We start from the raw sequence: 20,332 nt of genomic DNA, 5'->3' as shown, positions 1-20,332 counted from the left end.
TTTAGAACGAATATCTAATCTAAAATCCATTAATAATAGGTCTGAAATACTTGTAATTTAACATAAGTGGTATTTCTTTAATCACTGCTTCATAGCTTTCATGTAATATAATATATCTGCTGATAACCAAGGTTGATATGTGCCTTGAAACGGGTGGCTTGTATCTCTAGGTTATTTTCTAAAGTTCCAATGAATGCAGAAACTGTGGCCTACTTTCATTTTCAATTTGATTGACAGCTTAACTGATGGTTACTAAAGGGATCAGGCAATATGCTTATATCACTATGAACAACATGACAGGGAGATATTTAAAGTGGAATGTGGCATCATGTGCCTCTGCTAATGCTAACAACATTATATTTGTGGTTTTGATGTTAGAACTGTTTCCAGCATGACACAAGCTGATATAAAAACAAACCATTTTTGAAAGGAAACGCCATGGTGGCTCCTTGCTTTAAGGGCCCTTAATTAATTATAAGTGGAGTGGGGATAGCAAGACTAGCCTAAAAGAATTGAATCTCATATTATGAGGTGGAAGCCACCAAATTGTGGCCACCCCACTCAAATTTATATCCTCCCCCTCTCTTCCCCTTTTCCTGACGCGTGGTCCCATGAACATTCTTTATAATGTCAATCAAGTGAAATTGTCAGAGAAGATATGTTACACAAGTGTGTCTGTCACATTCACAGATGCGTATCACAATTTTCTTGTAGTTTCTCTCACTTTCTTCCCCAGTAAGGGATGGATGTAATTTGTTTTTGTTGTTGGCTTACACTCCATCATCCAACAGTAAATATGAACTTGTCTGCAATTCCTGGTTCTTGGGTTTGTCAGGAATTTTCAGATACTGATGCTTGCCATCCATTTGTTCTTTCCCCCATGATTGACCTAGCTCCTTTGTTTTGTGTTAAGCAGCTAACTAGACCTGGCATACCAATTGCTTGCATTTTGCATCTGGTGTACCACGTGAAACCTGCTTGGCATCTGATATTTCTACATAAAAATGGCATGATAATATAGATAATGAGAAACGATAAGATTTTTTATTCTTAGATCATGCTGTTTTCTTACTTTGTGTACTAATTGGCTACATCGGTTTACCATAGAAATAACTATATATTTTTCTCGAGCTGCGGTTTGTGCAATTCTGCCGAAGGATTGGTGGAAGACAAGGGATTTGTCTCATTCCCCAAAAAAGGTCCCATTGTTTGGGATAGTGGCGGTACTCTAGTACTGGCAATTGATTTGGCTTGACATCTGATTAGTGATTACTAATAATAGGAAGAAATGATCACGTTGATGATGATTCTTCACAGCACCACCTCAAAGTAGAATGTCATACTGCGACTTTTTAAGCTTAGGGGCCTGATAAGAATCCAAGGAGAATATCCAATAGTTTTTTTTTTTTTTGGGATTGTAGGAGACACTGGTGATCAGTCAAAGGCGAAGCAGGTACAGTGATCAAGTTTAGAGTGATTAACAAAATTCTGGGTGCTTTTCATGGACCACTTTCCACTTTTACTGAAAGTCATCAGATTATGAAAGTGGGATTAGCATTTTTTTCCAAGTTCAGAATAGATATAATACTCTAGTTGACAGTGAAAAGATTATATTGTAACAGTTGCTCTATGTTGCTTTCATGGGATACCTCTAAATGATCATGGTCATTTCATGTATAATACTTTATTCAATTTTCTGACCTCACCCCCCCCCACCCCTCCCCCTCCTTTTCTTTTTTTTATTCATCAGCAGGTCTATCATTGAATTGGTTCAGCACTCAAGAGCCCTTATCACCCTAAACTCAAACTTAACCTCTGCAGCATGAGCCCTCTCTCTAATCTCTAACAATGGTTAGCTAGCTCCTTTTTATGGATTACACCTGCACCACTATGAATGCAATGTCTAATCAATTAAGAAAAAGGAAGAAAAGGAAAGCATAGTTTACATGGAGATAAGGGTGTTGCATCAGCTTAAGCTTTGGTGGTGTGCGTGTGTGCGCGTCTTTGCTGATAAAATCAGATTGCTATTCTAGCTTGCAACGTAATGAGATTGGAATGGGAATGCAAAGGATGGGGGACCCAACAAGGAATTGCTACACGAAATATTTTCAGAATGTAAACTGAATCATGATCATGTTATCATGAACTTTTGTCTTTGTGTGTATGTCAACAGTTTTCCAGGACTTAGATGGAACTGGGGTGAAGAAAATGAAAGAGTATCTAACCAAAAGGGTCACAGGAATGTGACGCAAGCTTTGCTACAGTGGAGACCAATTTGTTCTCCATTATGTGACGAAAGAGCAGTAGTCTTTCACACATCTGAGGCCAAGTAGCCCAGTGCCCCTGGGTCCAATCGCACATTCTCCCACCATTTTTCTTTCTATTTCTTTTTAAAAAAAAAAAAGCTTAGGTAGATAAGCATAGGGGTCTTTTGCTTTACCATTAAGCTAGGTTTCTCTAATCAATATTAGATATGACAATTCATGTTTACATGTTTTTAATGATATTGTCTAAACATAAAATATTAATAATAGGAGTAAATACAAATATGATATGATTAATTAAATATATTAAAATCAACACGACACCTTTGATTAAATGAGTCGAGTTAAATGTTATATGACACAACACGATTTATATCTCATTAATATGATTAATAAACACGATTAAATTAAATTATGTACAATTATAAATGAAATATAAATAAATTATTCAAATTAAAAATAATTATAACAAAATCAACTATCATCATCAATCATAAGAAACTCCACCACCATTATCATCAACCATAATAAAAGAGAAAAAGTATTTATACAAGGATTTAAATAGTTCATCCGTTCAAGAAACACGTTTACACAATTAATTAATTAAATAATAATTTTAATCTTGAGTTTCATTACTAGAAAATAAGGTATTACCGATGGAATACCAATGTCTTACCAATAGAAAGGAGGTCAAGAAAGCACTAATGGATAACCGACCAAATACCAACCGAATTTACTGACAAACGTACTTCAATCGATAATCGATCAATAACGCGTGGGCTGCAATTATATTTGAAAGGCGAAAAAAATACCAACTGAACATTTTGGTCAAGAATGACCATACCGACCAATTATACCGACGGATATTTCGTCAACAACACTGTGATTATAGGAACAAAATTACTAACGGAAGTTTAGTCGGCGTACTCATAATTCACTCTGTAGAGTTCACCGATGGATTTGCCAAGAGAATTTTTGTCAATATAAGAATTTACGATTGCCGATGAAAATTTTCATCGGTAATTTCGTCAATAATTCTAAATAAAATGCTTAGGGTTCTCTTTTCAAGCATTTCTCTTTCTCCCTTTCTTTTCCCCCAAATTCCCCTCCCTATCGACCACCCCTAGCCCTCTTTCTTTGGCGTCAACAAACAGCTCCCTCCCCTAATCAAACACTCTCTGTCATAGACCTAAGTCCTATCAAAGTCTCTCGAGCCGACAACCCCGCCCACGCTTTCCTCCCGTGACAAAGAGCCTCCCTTGTTCACTCTTGCCGACCGACATGTAGTGGGGGCGACCACCCCCACTCCTCTCTCCCCCTTGAATATCGTGTTGGCCGATTACCCTTGCCCCCAATTCGAAGTTGAATTCGGTGCTAACAACCCCACCACTCTCTACCAACTACCCCTTCCCCCGTGAGGACAAGTAAGGTAATTTTTTTTTATTCCTTCAAATTTATTTTATTAATCCTATTGCTAATTTTGCCACTTATTTTTTGGATTGGGTATGTTGTTATTTTTATTGCTATGTGAAACTAATTGAGCATATAAGTTGGATGGATCAGAGTTGCTTGTTAATTGATTGTGAAGTGTGAGGGATTGCATTGTTGAATTGAGTTGAGGATTTTTTATTTGTGCTTGCAAAGACCAACGACATTCTCCGAGGTTTTTGAGCACACTCACAAACGACAAAAAGGTACCAAAGAGTTTGTCTATAACAAGTCGAAGACTGTTAGTGTAAGTAATAGAAATAAGTCAGTTTATTTTAATTATATTATTGAATATGTGTATGTGTTCCTTAACAATTTCATTAATATATAATGTCATTTTCTTTTCTATTTGTAGGAATCATATACATCTGTTATATTGCAGAAGTACAATGATGATCCATCATCCCAACTGGAGTTTGATCCAATAGCATGGTCTGAGGCAACTAGAGGACCGCAAACTACTCGAACCCACATCTACAGGTTTAGCACCAAGATGCGACTTTCTTCTCTATTTGCTCCAACTGCAACATCTAAGTTTGCTTGTGGTCCAATGCTTTCTACTGCTGTTGCACAAGTTTCATCATCTGAACTTGAAGGCTATCAAGAAATAAAGACCTATGTGAAGGAGTTGAAGACTAACATGTCTGATATTAAGTCCATCATGAAGGTTATCCTTGAGAAGCTTTCAGATCTAGCTGGCGGGTCTTCATCATCATAGTAGTCTCATCTTCAGTCACAACAACAATCTCCTTTTTCTCATGATTTAATCGACGGACAATCATAATTCCTTTTCGTTATGCTATAGATTTTTTATATTAACGTTTTTCATAGACTTTGAACATTTTCTTTTAATTTTCAAAATATTTGGGGTGTTTTTCCATTATATAATACATTTGAAGTAATTTTTCAAATAAAATTATTACTTTAATATATTAATATTATTATTCAATGCAAGACACAAAAATATATATAATTAATTATTACCGATAAAATTACCGGTGGAATTCTTTCAATACCGACGTATTTTTTTTCTTATGAAATTTGCTTTATTACCTACGAAATAGAACCCATTATTGACAAAACAAGTCAAAAATTTTAGTTGCTAATTCCGTCGGAAATTTCATAGGAAATCAGTAAGCAAAACACCAACGCATTTTCTGATCACAAGATCAATCAGTATATTACCAACGGATGTACCGACAGTAAATTTTTCAATCAATACCTTTATTGATAGATTTTTGACATCATTGACAAATTTTTAAATTGACAGATCAGATTTTTTACCAACGGAAATACTAATAAAACTTTTCATCAATAATATTTTCAACAAAATTTTACAATACTGACAAAAACTTATTACCGACGATGATATTTTTGATTGAGTAACGACGGATTTTTCCGTCGGTAATTGTTATTACTAATGGAATGCACACCTTTTTTCATCGATAAAACTGGATTTTTTAATAGTGTTTGATGGGTACACAGTAAATATGATTAACTATGTTTATCTTGAAAGGAATAAATGACTTTGATACGTAGCTTAATTTCATATAATGTTTGTGTTGTGTTATCATGTCGAATGTAAGATTATCGAGCTTAATTATCAAAGACTAGCTGAAATCCCAAAAAGGAAAAGCTTTGAACTGAAAATTTGTGGGCGTTGAGCATGGAGCAAATTAATTTGTGGTTAAAAGACCTCTCTCTTCCGAGCTCTCTCTCCCCTTGGCCCTTGCTTCTTTCAAAAGCCAAAATCATTGAACCATTCTTCAGCTTCCAAAAACTTAGACGTATTTCAATTGGATGCTGCCTTCATTCTGGTAGTAATCCACTTGACAATTTCAAAGACTTTTCAATAAAAAATAATATTTTGACACAATTTTCTTTGGTTGACAAGTTTTTGAGTTTACTATATATCTACTATATGTTTATGTGGTGCACTACCTTGTCATCGTTGTCATCCTCTTGCTATTTGTCTGTTTTTCTAAGTCATGAATCAATAACAAATCAAACTCTAAACTTTAATCAGGAACGAATCAAGATTTTGCATAAAAAGTTGATTAAAGTTTAATTATAAAAATAATTATATTATATACATAATAATAAAAATACTAAAAATAAAAAAGTGACGGTCACCATCATTTTGATCCTTGTCATCGATGACCTTAACCATACATAAATAATCTCATAAAAATTAGTTTTTAAAAAAAAAAGAAATGAGAACTATCAAACAAAATCGCAATTTCTTGCCATGAAATTTAATCTCAAAATCAACTGATTAAATTAAAATCCTTCCACTTACTTATTTGCATTAAACAAGCTATATATATAAAATAGTACATTCGTATCGTATTTTTTTTTCTATTTATATTTCATATAATAAAATTAATTAACGAAATGATTTTTATGTTTACAAGAAAATACTGTAACATAAATGTCACATATAAAAGTTGTGGGTTTAGAAAGATGGTATAATTTGGAGCCAAAATAGTTGTTGGAGATTATTACTCTATTTTTCTTTTGTCGCCACGTGTGTCTGCTCCTAAGGTTTTTTTTTCTTCTTTTCCAAACAGAATTGACACTTCAAAAGAACGGTCCAATGGGATGGCATTTAAAAATTCCCAAACCCAACTATTTGGGCCTATTGGATTTCTATCTTGGGCTTGACAGCCCATGATCCACTACTAGAAAACACACAACATGTGCGTTGATGGAATTACCGACATTTCATATTTTGTTTTATTAAACCATGTATATTTCTTTTAACATGCTATATTAAAAGAAAGTATATATAAGAGCTCGAAAATTGATGAGTCTAGGTACAATTTTTCCTCTCTCACATGCCTTGCACACGTATAATCACATGTTAAACACTTCGTTTTCCTTTCTTATTCACATTCACACTAATAGAACGGGTCACATGCCAAGTATATCCTTCTTCTTGCATTAAGCATGTCACGCGTATGTCATCTTTAGCAAAAAAAATTATCACGTATATACTTAAGTTTTTAATATGTATTTTTATTTTATGCAATATCTGTATATAAATATTGTCATCTAATTAATAAATAAATTTAAAATTTTTAAATTTTAAAACATAAATATTTATAATTTTAAAAATATTTATTTTAAAATTTTAAAAATATTTTATTTTTAAATAACAGCATATAAATACTATAATCTGATAATATAATAAATGTAACTTTTATTTATTTAGATGAAATGATAAAAATATATACACATTTAATTAAAGCTTCGAATGCATAAATATTTATCATCATCATCATTCTAGTCATAATTGCACGATTCTTTATTAAAAAATTGCTGCACCATTTTGACTCTCTTTACCTCTCTCTCTCTCTCTCGAATCCGTACTTTAGTTTAAAAAATAAAATAGGCGTTTCAAGAATATATTTTTTATAACTCGTAAACTCACAATGTAGTATTTTTTTCTTTATTTGAGGAAGAAGTATTTTAAATTTTATTTTTTAATAAGTTAATTTTAATTAATGAGTTAAATATTCAGATGTAAACTCACAAATATAGTTTCATTATCATAAAATTAAAATTTAAAGATCAAATCCAATCGCTATTTGTAGTATATTATAAGTTTTTATAATTAAATATTAGTAATTAAAATATAATTTATTATTTTATACACATAACATGTTAATAAGTTATAATACATGAAAACTTGATATATTAATAAATATAATCATATAATCATATAACATTTTCACTTTTCACATCAATACCNATATAATAAAAATATAAAAACTCATTTACTTAAAATAAAAATACATAATTTGTTTAAACATAATATTTTTGTTAATTTTTTTCATTAATTCAAAATATTCTAAAACATTATATCTAAACATTTCAATTTATATTGAATAATTTTCAATATCTTATTTTTTTATAAATTTTTTGTTTTTAAAAAAAGCAAAAACATAGATTAAATAAAAATTTATAATTTATCATTCCTTTTTCTATTTGGAGGACACCGCCATTTTCTACAAGTGTGGGGACTTGTTGACACATTTTGGAGCAAAACTGCCTTCGGGTCCTCCTTTCACATGACTCAAATGCATGTCCATTTGTAACCAAAAGAAAAAAAATTCCACGTGCCTTTGCATGGGAAAGAGTTTGAACTTTGGACTTTTTTGCCGATAATTTGGACTACCGACCAAATTTCTTCCGCCTTTGGTTTTTTCCTTTTAAAATTCGATGGTCTACAAACATCCCCAACCCTTGCTTTCCGCTGCAACTTTATGAGACATAGAAACGGTAGTCTCCAATCTTAACTGGACCCACACTGATTACATCTTTCACAGGAAAAAAAAACACACACTCGCACCGTCTGATCCCATCCCAAAGATCACCAAAAGATTTTGGCCACGTCCAGTTGCAGATCACACAGTACCGTATCAAACTGTCGCCTATTGATCTGAACCGTTGGATCAGTCTGACCGATCTGATTAACTAAATCTTTAACCTTCCAGATACAGCCATCCTCCAATCTGTCACGGATTTCAAATGCCACGTGGATGTAGGGTCCACTGTCCTTTTTCTCTGACCGTAAAAAAAATTTTAAATCAGAACGACAAGACATTGAACAAAGCAAAATTTTCACATTTTTATAGTCAAAGTTTGGTGTGGACCTTTAAAGATTGATAAGTCAACTCATTTTTTTTTAAATAATTTTCTATTCAAACTGTTTTGAATTTTCTCGGGAAAATTTTTTTTGAATTTGAGAAAGGGAAAGTGGCCAATCCCCCAATGAAACAAGTTGGAAATTTTGCATTGACGTATGAGGCTAACGGGGAAGTTGATGGATCATTGCTCCAATGCGTTCATGGTCGTCATCTTTCATTAAATTTAAGGATTGTTTGCAGTCTTTTTCACCGTCACAAGCAACAGCTGCGGGCTTCAAATAGAAGCAGACAGGTTATGGGATTTCCTCCAACTCGCTTAGAAAATCTACCCATTTTGTTTTGTTGACAATTTCGAAAATTTTCGATAATCGGTTTATTCTTTTATACTCATCCTCTAAGCCCCAGCTCGTGATCTCAGGTGAAATTTATTTATTTATTTTTATCTATTCCAAAGCATCAATAATAAAATATTTGTTTCGAGAAACTTTCTCCATCAACATTTCGTAAATAATTTATATTTTCATAAAAAATTAAATTATTTATTTGTTCAAAGTTAATTTATTTTTTATATTATCTTAATCAATGTTGCTAGATATTAATAAATATTTAGCTGAGGTTAAATTTAGTGTACTACAACTTTCTATCTTTCATTTCAACAAAAAGGGATGCCAATTTCTTGAAAATGACTTGGGATGGTTAAGTTCATCCCTTGAATGTGTGTGGTACTACCCCAGTCATACCATATGGTACGGGGGCCACGGGGCAAAGCTCTAAACAAATCATGCCAATTCAATAAAAATGTACTTCTAACTTTATCACTTGTAAACATCATGTCTAACCATTTTGGTTCAATAAAGTAAATTTTTTATAAGTATTTATGCTTAAAACAGGGGATTTTGAAAGTTGATAAGTAATTATTGTTTATCGTGTCCTTGACCTTAAAGATTTGCATGGTTGCCAGCGTTACCACATTAAGAGCAAAAGATTATGATGAAATTAAGTAGTAAAAATATTTTTAAAAAATATAATTATCAATATTATATGATACACAATATGTTACAATACGAATTAATTTGTTATGTTGTGTTTAATTAAATATTTAAAAACATATTATATGATGCACGATATGTATTTTGATTTAAAAATTATGTTTAAAATGTTTATGATTTAAAATAATTCAAAATTTTGAATTAAAAATTAAAAATGCTATTTTAAGAAAAAAATACTAAATTTAGGTATTAATAACAAAATTATAAATACTAAGTAGCATCTAGCCGGTGAATTATTATTAATAGCATAATCTAGTAAGAGTTCCCTTAAAAACATCCCCAAAAATGATATGGGTAGGAGCACATTAAAAAATGTCATGTTGAACGGCATCGTTTGACTTACAATTTTACATCTGTTGGTTGTCGTACGAGATTAAATAAACCAAGGAATTTGACTGTCAAAAGCCAGTGCAAGAACTGAAATCAAAACAGCCCTTATTTGTTCCCTAGCTGTTGTCTGCCGCATCCCCATTTTGAACTCCCTCCCCCTCCTCTTCTCCATTTCACACTCTCTCTTCCCTTTCCTTTAAAATCCAAATCTAGCCATTTCTTCTCTCTTCACTTCCTCCCACTCTCCACCAGGTAAAATATTTTTGTTCCCTCTTTTTTATTTACCTCCTCTTTCATCTCCTTTGTGATGTCTCATTCTCTCTCTGTTGTTTCTGTTGTTGGGGTTTTTTTCAGATAGAGAGAAAAGGAAAGTGCAATGGCCGTCAGTTCTAGAGGGAGAATGACAGAGTTTGGGATTGTTTCAAAGAAGTGGAAAGAGAGAGAAATAAGCCCAGAAAGAAACAAAGTCTGGATTGAACCCAAGCCTCACACCACCACCAACAGCAGCAAGTCTTCCAATACTGAAAGAAAAGTTGCTGTTGTTTACTATTTGTCTAGAAATGGTCAGCTTGAACACCCTCATTTCATGGAAGTCCCTCTCTCTTCTAATGATGGACTCTATCTCAAAGGTGAGAGACTTAAAACCCCAAAAAAGTAGCTCGTTTTTTCTTTCTAGGTTTTGTCTTTAGAAGGAAGAGAAAAAGAACATCAAACTTTGAAAAATTTTCTTTGTTTCTTCTTTTTCTCAGTTTCTGTTTGGTTTCTAAGAAAATTAAGAAGAGTTCAAAATTTTGAATTTGTTTTTTACGTTCATTTCTTCCGCCAAGTGGTTATAACCAGCTGGCAAAAAGTGAACTTTCTGTTTTCTCGTAAAGAAAACGACGTAAAAAATTCATCTTTTTTTTCCGGGAAAAGTGAACTTTACTTTTTTTTTTCCTTGCGTTTCCCATCAAAACCTTTTCTTCTCTTTTCTTTGTTGATGTTGAGAAAAGTACTGGATTTTCTTACATTTCTTACATTTTTTCACGACAACCAAACGGATTATTATTCTAATACAATTTGACTTAAAAATATCTTTCTTTTTTCAGATGTAATCAACCGCCTAAACCTCCTTCGAGGCAAAGGCATGGCTAGCCTATACTCGTGGTCCTCCAAACGGTAATGCTCCCACTCATTCCCAGCAGTCTGATCAGATTACCACTCCCCTTAACCGTCCGATACTAATATTTCATTTTTTTCAAAACTCAGGAGTTACAAAAATGGCTTCGTTTGGCACGACTTGGCAGAGAACGATTTTATTTACCCATCTCACGGCCAAGAATACGTTCTCAAAGGATCGGAGATTCTCGACCACTCGATAAGTCCTCAACCCGTCGAAATTGCGTCCTCTTCTTTTCGATTAACAAAACTGCCAGAGTCTCTAAAGTCAGAGAACGATCATGATCTTCCGTTAGCCAGACGGCGGAGGAATCAGTCTTGGAGTTCTATCGACCTCCATGAGTACAAAGTTTATAAGTCCGAGTCAAGCTCCGAGTCAACTCGGAGACTCGCTGCGGATGCGTCGACTCAGACTGATGATAGGAGGAGAAGAAGAAAACCGGTTAAGGAACCGGAAATTGAAGAGCTACAAAGTCAAAGTCAAGAGTTGGAGCAGAATCAGACTACGGAGCTGAGTAGGGAAGAGATTTCGCCTCCGCCGTCGGATTCAAGTCCCGAGACTCTGGAATCGTTGATGAAAGCTGATGGGCGGCTGAGGTTGTGCAATGGTAGTGGAAACGAAGAAAACGTGAATCGAACGGCTGAGAGTTGTCCGAGCGGGAGAATGAAGGCGTCGTCTGTTCTGATGCAGTTGATATCTTGCGGTTCGATCTCGTTTAAGGATTGTGGACCCAGCTCGGAGAGGGATCAGGGGTTCTCCTTGATTGGGCACTATAAGTCAAGGTTGCCACGCGGTGCAGCAAATTGCAGCCAGGTGGGGAAGGAAGCAGGAATTGAGAGGGAAATTGGTAGCTTCTCAAGGGTAAGATTGGAAGATAAAGAGTATTTTAGCGGGAGCTTGATCGAGACTAAGAAAGAGGAGGTTCCTGCCTTGAAGAGATCTTCTTCTTACAATGCCGATAGGTACTACCCTTAATGCACAAATTCATTAAGGATTTTAATTATGAATTACTTTTATACTTTCACTTCCATTATAGCTATAAAATCTTAACAAAAGACTTTGTAATATAATTAAGTTACATATGTTTGACTCGGATTAATTACGGCTATTATATTTATTAATTGTATATTAAATTATAGATTCTCATTCATAATTACCACCTTTATTGTTGTGTAAGGAAATAGTTGTAATGATTAGATAAACCAAAGAGACTTATACATCTCCTGAAAACTTGACAAAGACTGAAGAAGCATTGATGGTGATACAATTGAGTAAAAGGATGAACTGTTCTTTACCTGGAAAGCAAGCCAAGCTGGTTGTTACCTTACCCTTTTCTTGGGATTTTAAGTTCAGACACACTATTGATTCTGAATGAGGCCCCTTCTGGCCTGTTTTGGGTCTTGAATGTAAGGTTCGTACGGGGTAGTTTTTGGCAGAAAGCCAGCTAAAGCTATTCATATTGGTTGCACGGATATAATCAATTGTTCCTGTACTGGAGTGTATGTCTTCTGTATCTGTTCTTTTTAATCATCTCTTTTTAGCTATCAGCTGTCTTTCCATTTAATGACTCATCATATTAAATGCTGGCCGTCCCAGAATTAAAATCATGTAGTTGGGATTTAAAGAAATGAAATCTATAGGAAACTTATGCAACAAATAAATAGACTACTCTAGTACTAGGATTGAAGTGGGGACCTGAGAAAAGTAAGCTTTTAAGCTTATAATTTGATTAAAGAAAAGCCCATTAAGATTGTTGACTTCCTTAGAATTTGCTTTTTGCTTGTTGCTATGTTCATTTTGATTAATTTTTGTTAACTTTTTAATCACCAGGAGCTCGCAGTTGCAGTTGGCAGAGAAGGAGATAGAGGGAGTGCGTACAAAGTGCATACCGAGGAAGCCGAAAACTCTGTCAACAAAGAAAGAAGGCAACGTGAACCCAGATGTCTGTGGTGAAAGTGGAAGCAACAATCAAATGGGGAGCAAACGGCACGACGTTTAGAATTGGAAAACTAGGTTTGTGAATTCGTCGTAAGGGTTGTAGTTTTGGTAACAAAACAGAGAGAAGTGAAGGGATAATGGAGAAAATATTATAGACAAAAACATGCAAGCTACGGCACGGTGAAGCCCGCGCAATGAGAGGGAACAGTGTAGGGTTGGGAATCTTGTAAAAGCTCTTTTTGTTGAAGCGTGTAAATTTTGTCCATTTCCAGTTTGGAGCTTTCAGCTTAAGGTCAACTTTTGATTCCTTGGTTTCTGTGAGAGTGGCTAAGTGGGTTCATTTTGTCTTAATTTCGGTGTATTTGCATTAATCTCCAGTAGTTCTAGGGCCCCTTTTTGACTATAACTTGGTTTTGACTTTGAAACATGGGAAATGGGATTTCCATCCTAGCCTAGGTATTATCACCTGCTTTGGTCTTTGGCTCCATTGTGGGAAAGTTGTGTGTTTTTCATGGCTGGCCTGTCATTGAGATTGGAGATGTTAGACTTGGAAGAATGTACACCAAGCAAGTTCCCAACTTTGCAAATTTGTACTATTTGCCATTGGAGCTTGCATGCAGTTCATAATTTTGAAGAGAGTTAAAAGGGGTAATATCTGGTATTGATCTGAGTCTCTATTTGGTTTAGCAACTCTCCGTGTGACACTTTTCTGATGCTTGCAATACGTAAAAATATTAACATTTGGTTTGCATTTCACTGAAGATAAATTCAGTAATAATAATGCAGGAAGCCCATTAACAGAGAAGATTAAAAAAATGAAGAAAAAAAAAAGAGAACTCGTAAAAGATGAAAGAAAAACCAATGCTTTGTCATTTGTCAACGTTCTGCATAAAAGAAGAACGCATGGCCAGTTTGTCTTGGGTCAAACCTAAAAGCAGAGAGGAGGTAAGCTTAATGCTAAAAGGCCGTGTTAGCTAGATTGGTAGCAAGCTTGCAAGAGAGATAGAAGAAAAACACTAAAAAGAGAGTGGATGGAGAGGGATGAGATCTCTGATATTCTGCAGGGTGCAGGCCTATAAGCTTTCATATATGCTTCCTTAACTTAGCATTAAGGTGCCTTTTAATCCTACCATCGACACACTCTCCATTTAATATTGAGAAAGGAGAGGAGCCAAATCCCCATATGGGCTGGCCTACAATGGTTTTCATAGGCAAGCTGACCCATTACACTCTACCCACTAAATCAGGGAAAATCAAAGATGTGACATTGGGCTGTCCCTTCTACTCAGACCCCTTAAAATAATAAGAATGCAGCGCCACCGATGTCAGTTATTCACCTTGCTTTTGGGTTCCAAGTTTACCTAGAACTTGACAGAGTGGGTGAAACTTGAAAGAGAGAGAAAAAAACATGGGTAGAGTCAGAAAATTCTGACAGATTAGATAGCTAGGAATTTCTGAAACGTTGGTTGAAAGGAATGGGTCTCATAGTGAAGAGCTCCAGGTCCAGGCTAGTTTAGTTAAAACCCAACATCAATAGTCAACTGGCGTATATTATTTGTGCCAAAATCAAGGATAACAACCTTTAACATCCTTGCGTAGCCCAAAGGGCCTCCAAAAGGAAGCATGACCATGGGCTTTTCTTTCCCATTCGCATACTTCACTCGGTGAAAGACATGAACAAAAAGAGAAGTAAAACACGGCTTTTCCTTATTGCAAAATAATGCTGGAATTTTGCACTGTGATTCGATTGATTAGAAAAATCAGGCAGCTTGCATAAACATATGAAGCTTGTATCAATATAAGATAAGAGTTGGTGTTTTTCCACTTAATTTGAACAGAGAACTAACACAAGGAAACAATTTGAAGAACAAAGTAAGTTAGTTTGCCAAATTGTCATACTTGTTGCAATTAAATAAAAGTTGGGAGTAGTAATGGACCAAGCTTCTTTCTTTGCGTGTAAAGTAACCTTGTTATGCGAAAGCATATATACGAGAAAATGACCAAAGTAACCAGAGAAGCTGCCTTCGGTTTCCTGACCATCCATGACTGACTTTCACCCCATTTACCATATCAAGAGCCAAATTAAACCAGATGGCATTTTAGTCATTTTAATTACAAATTGGCCTTCCAATTCCCATATATATAAAGTCCAAGGCATGTAAAAATTTGTTTAGTCAAGTTTTTTTTTTTTTTTTCTCTCGATTTTGAGGGAAACCTCCAAAAGCTTAACACAGAAAACCTCTCTTTCTTACGAAAAATCGAAGCATGTTTGAGTCGTAGTAGTTATCAAGAAAGAGAAGATATATAAGAAAAAAGATTGTATCTACCAAATTCCAATGCCCATGTCTTTTGTTTCTGTTGCCACATTGTCTTAAAACAAGCACTTTCAAAAGTTCCTTGCTTCCCTGTAGATTTCTCATCAGGTAAACATGAATACTGTGTAGCTTCTCTTCTCTTTTCCCATCCAATTTCATCAAAGTTTCTCCTTTGCTTGCATGCTTTCGAAACCATTAACACAAAGCCAGTGTGTTTCTTATATATATAGTTACTGCATGTTGCTTATCACTATTCCTTTCATGATCTTTTTTTTTCTCTTTGTCTAATGGTTTATGATAGATATATGTTCTTATGATTAATGGGTTTTGGTGTTTTTGATGAATTCTAATATAGTTATTGTAATTCATTCTTGTTTTCTTGTTTTCTTTAAGTTAGTGGGTTTTGTTTTTGGATTCAATTGGGTGTCGTTTTTGGGCTGATGGGTCCTGTAAGAGGGTTCAAAAAGAGAAGGAAGATAGAGAAGAAACCCGAGGAAAATGCTTCTGCTTCTGGTTCTTCAGAGAAGGAAGGGTCTTTGGATTGCTGGGATGAGCTTTCCAAGAGGATGAATGGTATGTTTCTTTTTAACAATCGTATTGCTTCACTGTGTCAAACTCTTGACTTTTGTTCTGTTTTGATTGTCTTTATTTTGAACTGTTCTTTTTGCTTGTGGTATGCTGATATTCGCTCTAGTTGATCAGTGATGGCACGGAAGATATATAAATTTCTATTAGCAGTTGACAACTTTTCAGTTCATGGGTGGAGTTTAATTTTGGCAAATTTGACTGGCTTTACGATTTCATCGTATTGGAGTTATGTGTTGATACATAGAAAATGCATCTGGGAACATAAAAGCAGGATCCCTAATCTGACTTTTAAGTCGTTCTTTTTAGCTAACATTCTGGTTTTGTTATCTTATTGAATTGGGAAGATGATAAAATAATCTTTTTTCAATATTATGATTTATAGTAACTGAAAACGTAGTACAAGACAAGGAAATAAGGTTATATTGGTTTTTGGACAATGCTGTTGCTTATACATTCTCACTGCTTTACAGGAAAAACCAGCCTTAGCTCTGTTTGAATAGGATAAATGTTTGATGCTCAGAATGCTTAAGTTGTTTTCAATTACTTATAGCTGTTGAAGAACTTATTCTTGTCTTACCTTCAAAGTTGTGAACTGGTTTACTTTAAGCAAGGTTTTAGTAGAAAATTAAGGGGGACTCAGCTGGTGAGAAGTGAAATTGGAGATAAAGGGGCTGGTCATTGTAGATAACCTTTTTTTTGGATGCAAGTAATTGTAGATAATTTGAGTATACATCTGTAACTTGGGAGTATTAGGCAATGTAGATGAAAAAAAAATCCTTTTCATTCTTCTTCCTCGTCCTTTCAGTTATCACATTATTTTTGGCTCCTAGTTTGCCTTAGCTGGAACTTATGAGACTTTTCAAGCCTTGTTGTGCAAGGATAAGTAGCATCGATTTTATATCTGTTCGTTGTGCTAAAATTAATGGAACTCTGCAGATGCCGCTTAGGAATGGAATTGCCTAATCACATTATCAAGGAAAGGATTTGGCACTAGATCATTAGGAAAAAAAGTTTTCTTTTAATCTATAATCAGAAGGTTTACATTTGCTACTGGCAGCATCATTCTTTCATCTTGAAGATTTTCCTCTGTTGGTTTATGTTATTGCTGTTGTATGTTAGGTCTTTCAGAATATTGTTTTTGTTCTGCTGGAAACATGCCATCAATGGTACAAGTAGTGTTTCCTTTTCATGAAAATATTATTTTTCACATTATCTAGTTCTTATTTCTACGGTCACTATATGTCGATTGAAAATGCCAAGGATAAGGTAAATCTGGATCTAATCTCTTGAACATGAAAAGTTACTGATAAAGTCAATCAAATTAGTGATTCATCATGTTGGGCAGGAAATATATTTCCTTCATGTTTTTTATTCATATTCTGCATCGTGGAGTTCAACACCACAATGCTCTGTTATGTCTTCTAATATGTCACTTCTTGATGGAAAATGCTAGTGTTAAAGCCTTGAAATATCTGTAGAAGGCAGTAAGAGCAGAAACTGCTGGTGTGAGCAGACGATCTGGACATACATTCTCGTGTTGAGACATATAATATTAGATTGAATTTCATAAAAGTAAAATGTTGCTGTTGAGTGTATGGTATATTCTTTTGGTTTTGGAAGTAGGAAAATTTCATCTGATAGGCAGTAAGTTTAGGTCATTACTTGGTAACCAAGGAATAGATTACTGCATTCTTGCTTTTATATGCTTCTTCTTTCTTATATTCATTTCTGTTGTTTGCTTTGGCTGTTTCCTTACTGCTGACTTCTATAGGTTGGTTTATCTTGTATTTAGTTGCTGTATATTTTGTGCTTTTTGTCTTTTTTATATTGAAACTCAACACACTGCCAAGACCACATTAGTGTTAGTTACTTAGAATATGTTAACAAATTAAATGGCTGATAAGTGATAATCTTAGGTTTCAGCCAGGATGTTTCATAGGTTGAAAATTGTTGTTTAAGCTATGTGCTGAAAGATCTTGTCATTACATTCTTTTTAGGCTACAGTTGACAGTTCTGCAGATCTTATTGACTAGTGTTGTCAACAAACTATAGGGTTTGTCAACTAGGAGAGATTAAGAAAGAAAACATAAGATAAAAGGTGAAGCAGATCTGGAGAAAGTAACCTTTGCTTGGCAAAGTATTTGTAAATTAAGCTAGTGTACTCCCTAACCTACCTAAAGAGTTTTCTGACCAAATTCAACATATTATAGGAACAAGGCATAGGAGTTATATAATGTTAAATGCCTTGTTTCCATGAGCCTTCTTTTCATGGGTCCATTGTAGTAAAATGATGAGGGCCACTCTTAATTTAGTAACTTATTCCTTTCCTTGCTCAACAAGATGTGAATTGTCTTTATGATGATAAGCAATAGTACATTGTATTAATCTTTTCTGGTTGAAACTTCTGGGTATCAGTATTAGCAGCTGAAAACCATGCATATGTGGCTGGTTTTTTGTCACCTCTTGATTTTTACTGGCCCTAACCAGTAATTGACACAAATCAGATTCAACAGACGCTGTTACGTTTCAACTTTACATGCAATGTTTTCATATTTAATGCTCCAAAATGAGCATGTTTTCTCCTATATAATACAATTATTCATGCATGTGTATAGTTCTGACATTAATTTTCACTGGAAAAACCATAAAGAGAGTTACTATGCCCAAGTCTACTGTCTACTCAATTGTTTTATTTCCTATGATTATATTTTGTCCAATCGAAACGACCACAAAAGTTGTATTTTTTCATCGATAAGCTAATCCTGATACTTGAAATAATGTTTGTCAGAGTTACTACTTGTGAAATCCAATAGAGCACCTGTACCAACCCTATATGTTGCTTATGTGTAAATAATGCTTTCTTCTTATTGGCTCTTTCTCTCTGTAGGTCTTCAATCCCCATCTAAAGGTCTTGATAAGTTCAAATCTGTTTTCAATATTTCCAGAAGAACCTTCAACTACATATGTTCACTTGTGAAAGAAGATATGATGGCTAAGCCAGGAAATTTTACATTTTCAAATGGTAAACCTGTGTCTTTGGAAGATCAAGTAGCTGTAGCTTTGAGAAGGTTGAGCTCTGGTGAGTCACTAGTGACAGTTGGTGATTCGTTTGGGCTGCACCACTCAACTGTCTCCCAATTGACCTGGCGCTTTGTGGAGTCTATGGAAGAAAGGGGTCTTCACCACCTTCAATGGCCTTCCACTGAAGCAGAAATGACAGAAATAAAGTCCAAATTTGAAAAGATTCAAAGTCTTCCTAATTGCTGTGGTGTGATTGACACTACTCATATTATGATGAGTTTGCCTTCGTCAGACCCCGCAAGTAAAGTGTGGCTTGATCATGAGAAGAATCACAGCATGGTCTTGCAGGCAATTGTGGACCCTGAAATGAGGTTCAGGGACATAGTCACTGGGTGGCCAGGTAGAATTGAAGACTGGTTGGTGTTTCAGAGTTCAAATTTCTATAAACTGTGTGAAAAAGGAGAGAGATTGAATGGCAAAAAACTTGAGATCTCTGAAGGATCAGAAATAAGGGAATACATAATTGGGGATTCAGGCTATCCTTTGTTACCCTATCTTGTTATACCTTACGAGGGGAAAGAACTACCAGAATTAAGAGCTGAGTTCAATAAAAGGCATTCTGCAACTCGGCTGGTGGCACACAGGGCATTGGCAAGGCTCAAGGAAATGTGGAAGATCATCCAAGGGGTGATGTGGAGACCTGACAAACACAAGTTGCCAAGGATCATCCTGGTTTGCTGCTTGCTTCATAACATTGTTATTGACTTGGAAGATGATGTCCAGGATGAAATGCCTTTGTCTCATGACCATGATTCAGGGTACCACCAACGGAATTGTGGCTCTGTTGACATCAAGGGTGTACACCTGAGAGATAAACTTTCTCTCTACTTCTCAGGGAAATTGCCACCTTAATTGTTTTCCATTTCTGATGCCTGACTGGTAGTTTCTTTATATGCAAAAGGTTTAAATAGGATCTTTCGCAGACAAATCGATTAATTGAGGTTGGTTTTCTCTTATTTAATTTACAATTGTAAGAGTTAAGATAAGCATTGCGTTTTTATACAAGGCTCCTCATATTATAAAGTGATGGCGAGACAGCATGCGAGACATTTAGATGTTTCCTATAATTCATACAATGTCCAGAGGTGATTGGTAGCTTGTGTCCTGTTTCTCTCCTTATATTTTGATGTTAAGTGTAAAGTTCAGAATGCTGCTGCCGTGCCAGCAGGAAGAGGGTTCTTCCGGGACAAAAGCAAATCAATTACAAAATGAGTGAAGGTGATGGCCTTGACTCTATTGCATGACTGAACAATCAAATTTTCAATAGCGGGATGCTCATCTGGGACTTGTTAGGCCCAGCTTTGAGCAAAATGGAAAGTATACAATTATCCGACCTGCCTGATTCTAACCAGCTACCTAAGTATGTGTTGACTTGGATCCCACTACACTCCTCCGCCCTACCAACTGAGCTAAGATGGGGTTGATGAACAAGGTCCAGTACTTGCAATTTGAACCATCAAATCACTTG

At 35.0% G+C, this 20,332-nt stretch overlaps 2 protein-coding genes and 1 long non-coding RNA gene across 6 annotated transcripts; all 3 read left to right on the top strand.

Moving 5' to 3' along the window:
* On the top strand, positions 3,133-4,595 carry LOC18590752. 2 transcript variants are annotated; one of them, XR_001929216.1, is made up of 3 exons: positions 3,133-3,693; positions 3,828-3,999; positions 4,108-4,595. It is a non-coding gene; the product is annotated as an uncharacterized LOC18590752 (long non-coding RNA). The 2 variants fall into 2 exon arrangements; XR_001929215.1 differs by having other exon boundaries at positions 3,141-3,693; positions 3,909-3,999.
* On the top strand, positions 9,900-13,550 carry LOC18590751 (protein UPSTREAM OF FLC). 2 transcript variants are annotated; one of them, XM_007016459.2, is made up of 5 exons: positions 9,900-10,035; positions 10,138-10,412; positions 10,872-10,941; positions 11,032-11,904; positions 12,773-13,550. In XM_007016459.2, exons 2-5 carry the CDS (start codon positions 10,160-10,162, stop codon positions 12,939-12,941), a joined length of 1,365 nt encoding a protein of 454 aa, XP_007016521.2. In that variant the 5' UTR covers positions 9,900-10,035; positions 10,138-10,159; the 3' UTR covers positions 12,942-13,550. The 2 variants fall into 2 exon arrangements, with proteins under 2 accessions (XP_007016521.2, XP_017984014.1); XM_018128525.1 differs by lacking the exon at positions 9,900-10,035 and having other exon boundaries at positions 10,057-10,412.
* On the top strand, positions 15,049-19,931 carry LOC18590750 (putative nuclease HARBI1). Of its 2 annotated transcripts, none has more exons than XM_007016458.2 (3): positions 15,049-15,303; positions 15,593-15,768; positions 18,671-19,931. In XM_007016458.2, the coding sequence occupies exons 2-3, from the start codon at positions 15,636-15,638 to the stop codon at positions 19,714-19,716; spliced, it is 1,179 nt and encodes a 392-aa protein (XP_007016520.1). In that variant the 5' UTR covers positions 15,049-15,303; positions 15,593-15,635; the 3' UTR covers positions 19,717-19,931. The 2 variants fall into 2 exon arrangements, with proteins under 2 accessions (XP_007016520.1, XP_007016519.1); XM_007016457.2 differs by having other exon boundaries at positions 15,050-15,303; positions 15,589-15,768.

The sequence above is a fragment of the Theobroma cacao genome, chromosome 9, assembly GCF_000208745.1.
Source record: "Theobroma cacao cultivar B97-61/B2 chromosome 9, Criollo_cocoa_genome_V2, whole genome shotgun sequence".
Classification (NCBI taxonomy): Eukaryota; Viridiplantae; Streptophyta; class Magnoliopsida; order Malvales; family Malvaceae; genus Theobroma; species Theobroma cacao.
This window is presented reverse-complemented; position numbering and strand designations above follow the sequence as displayed.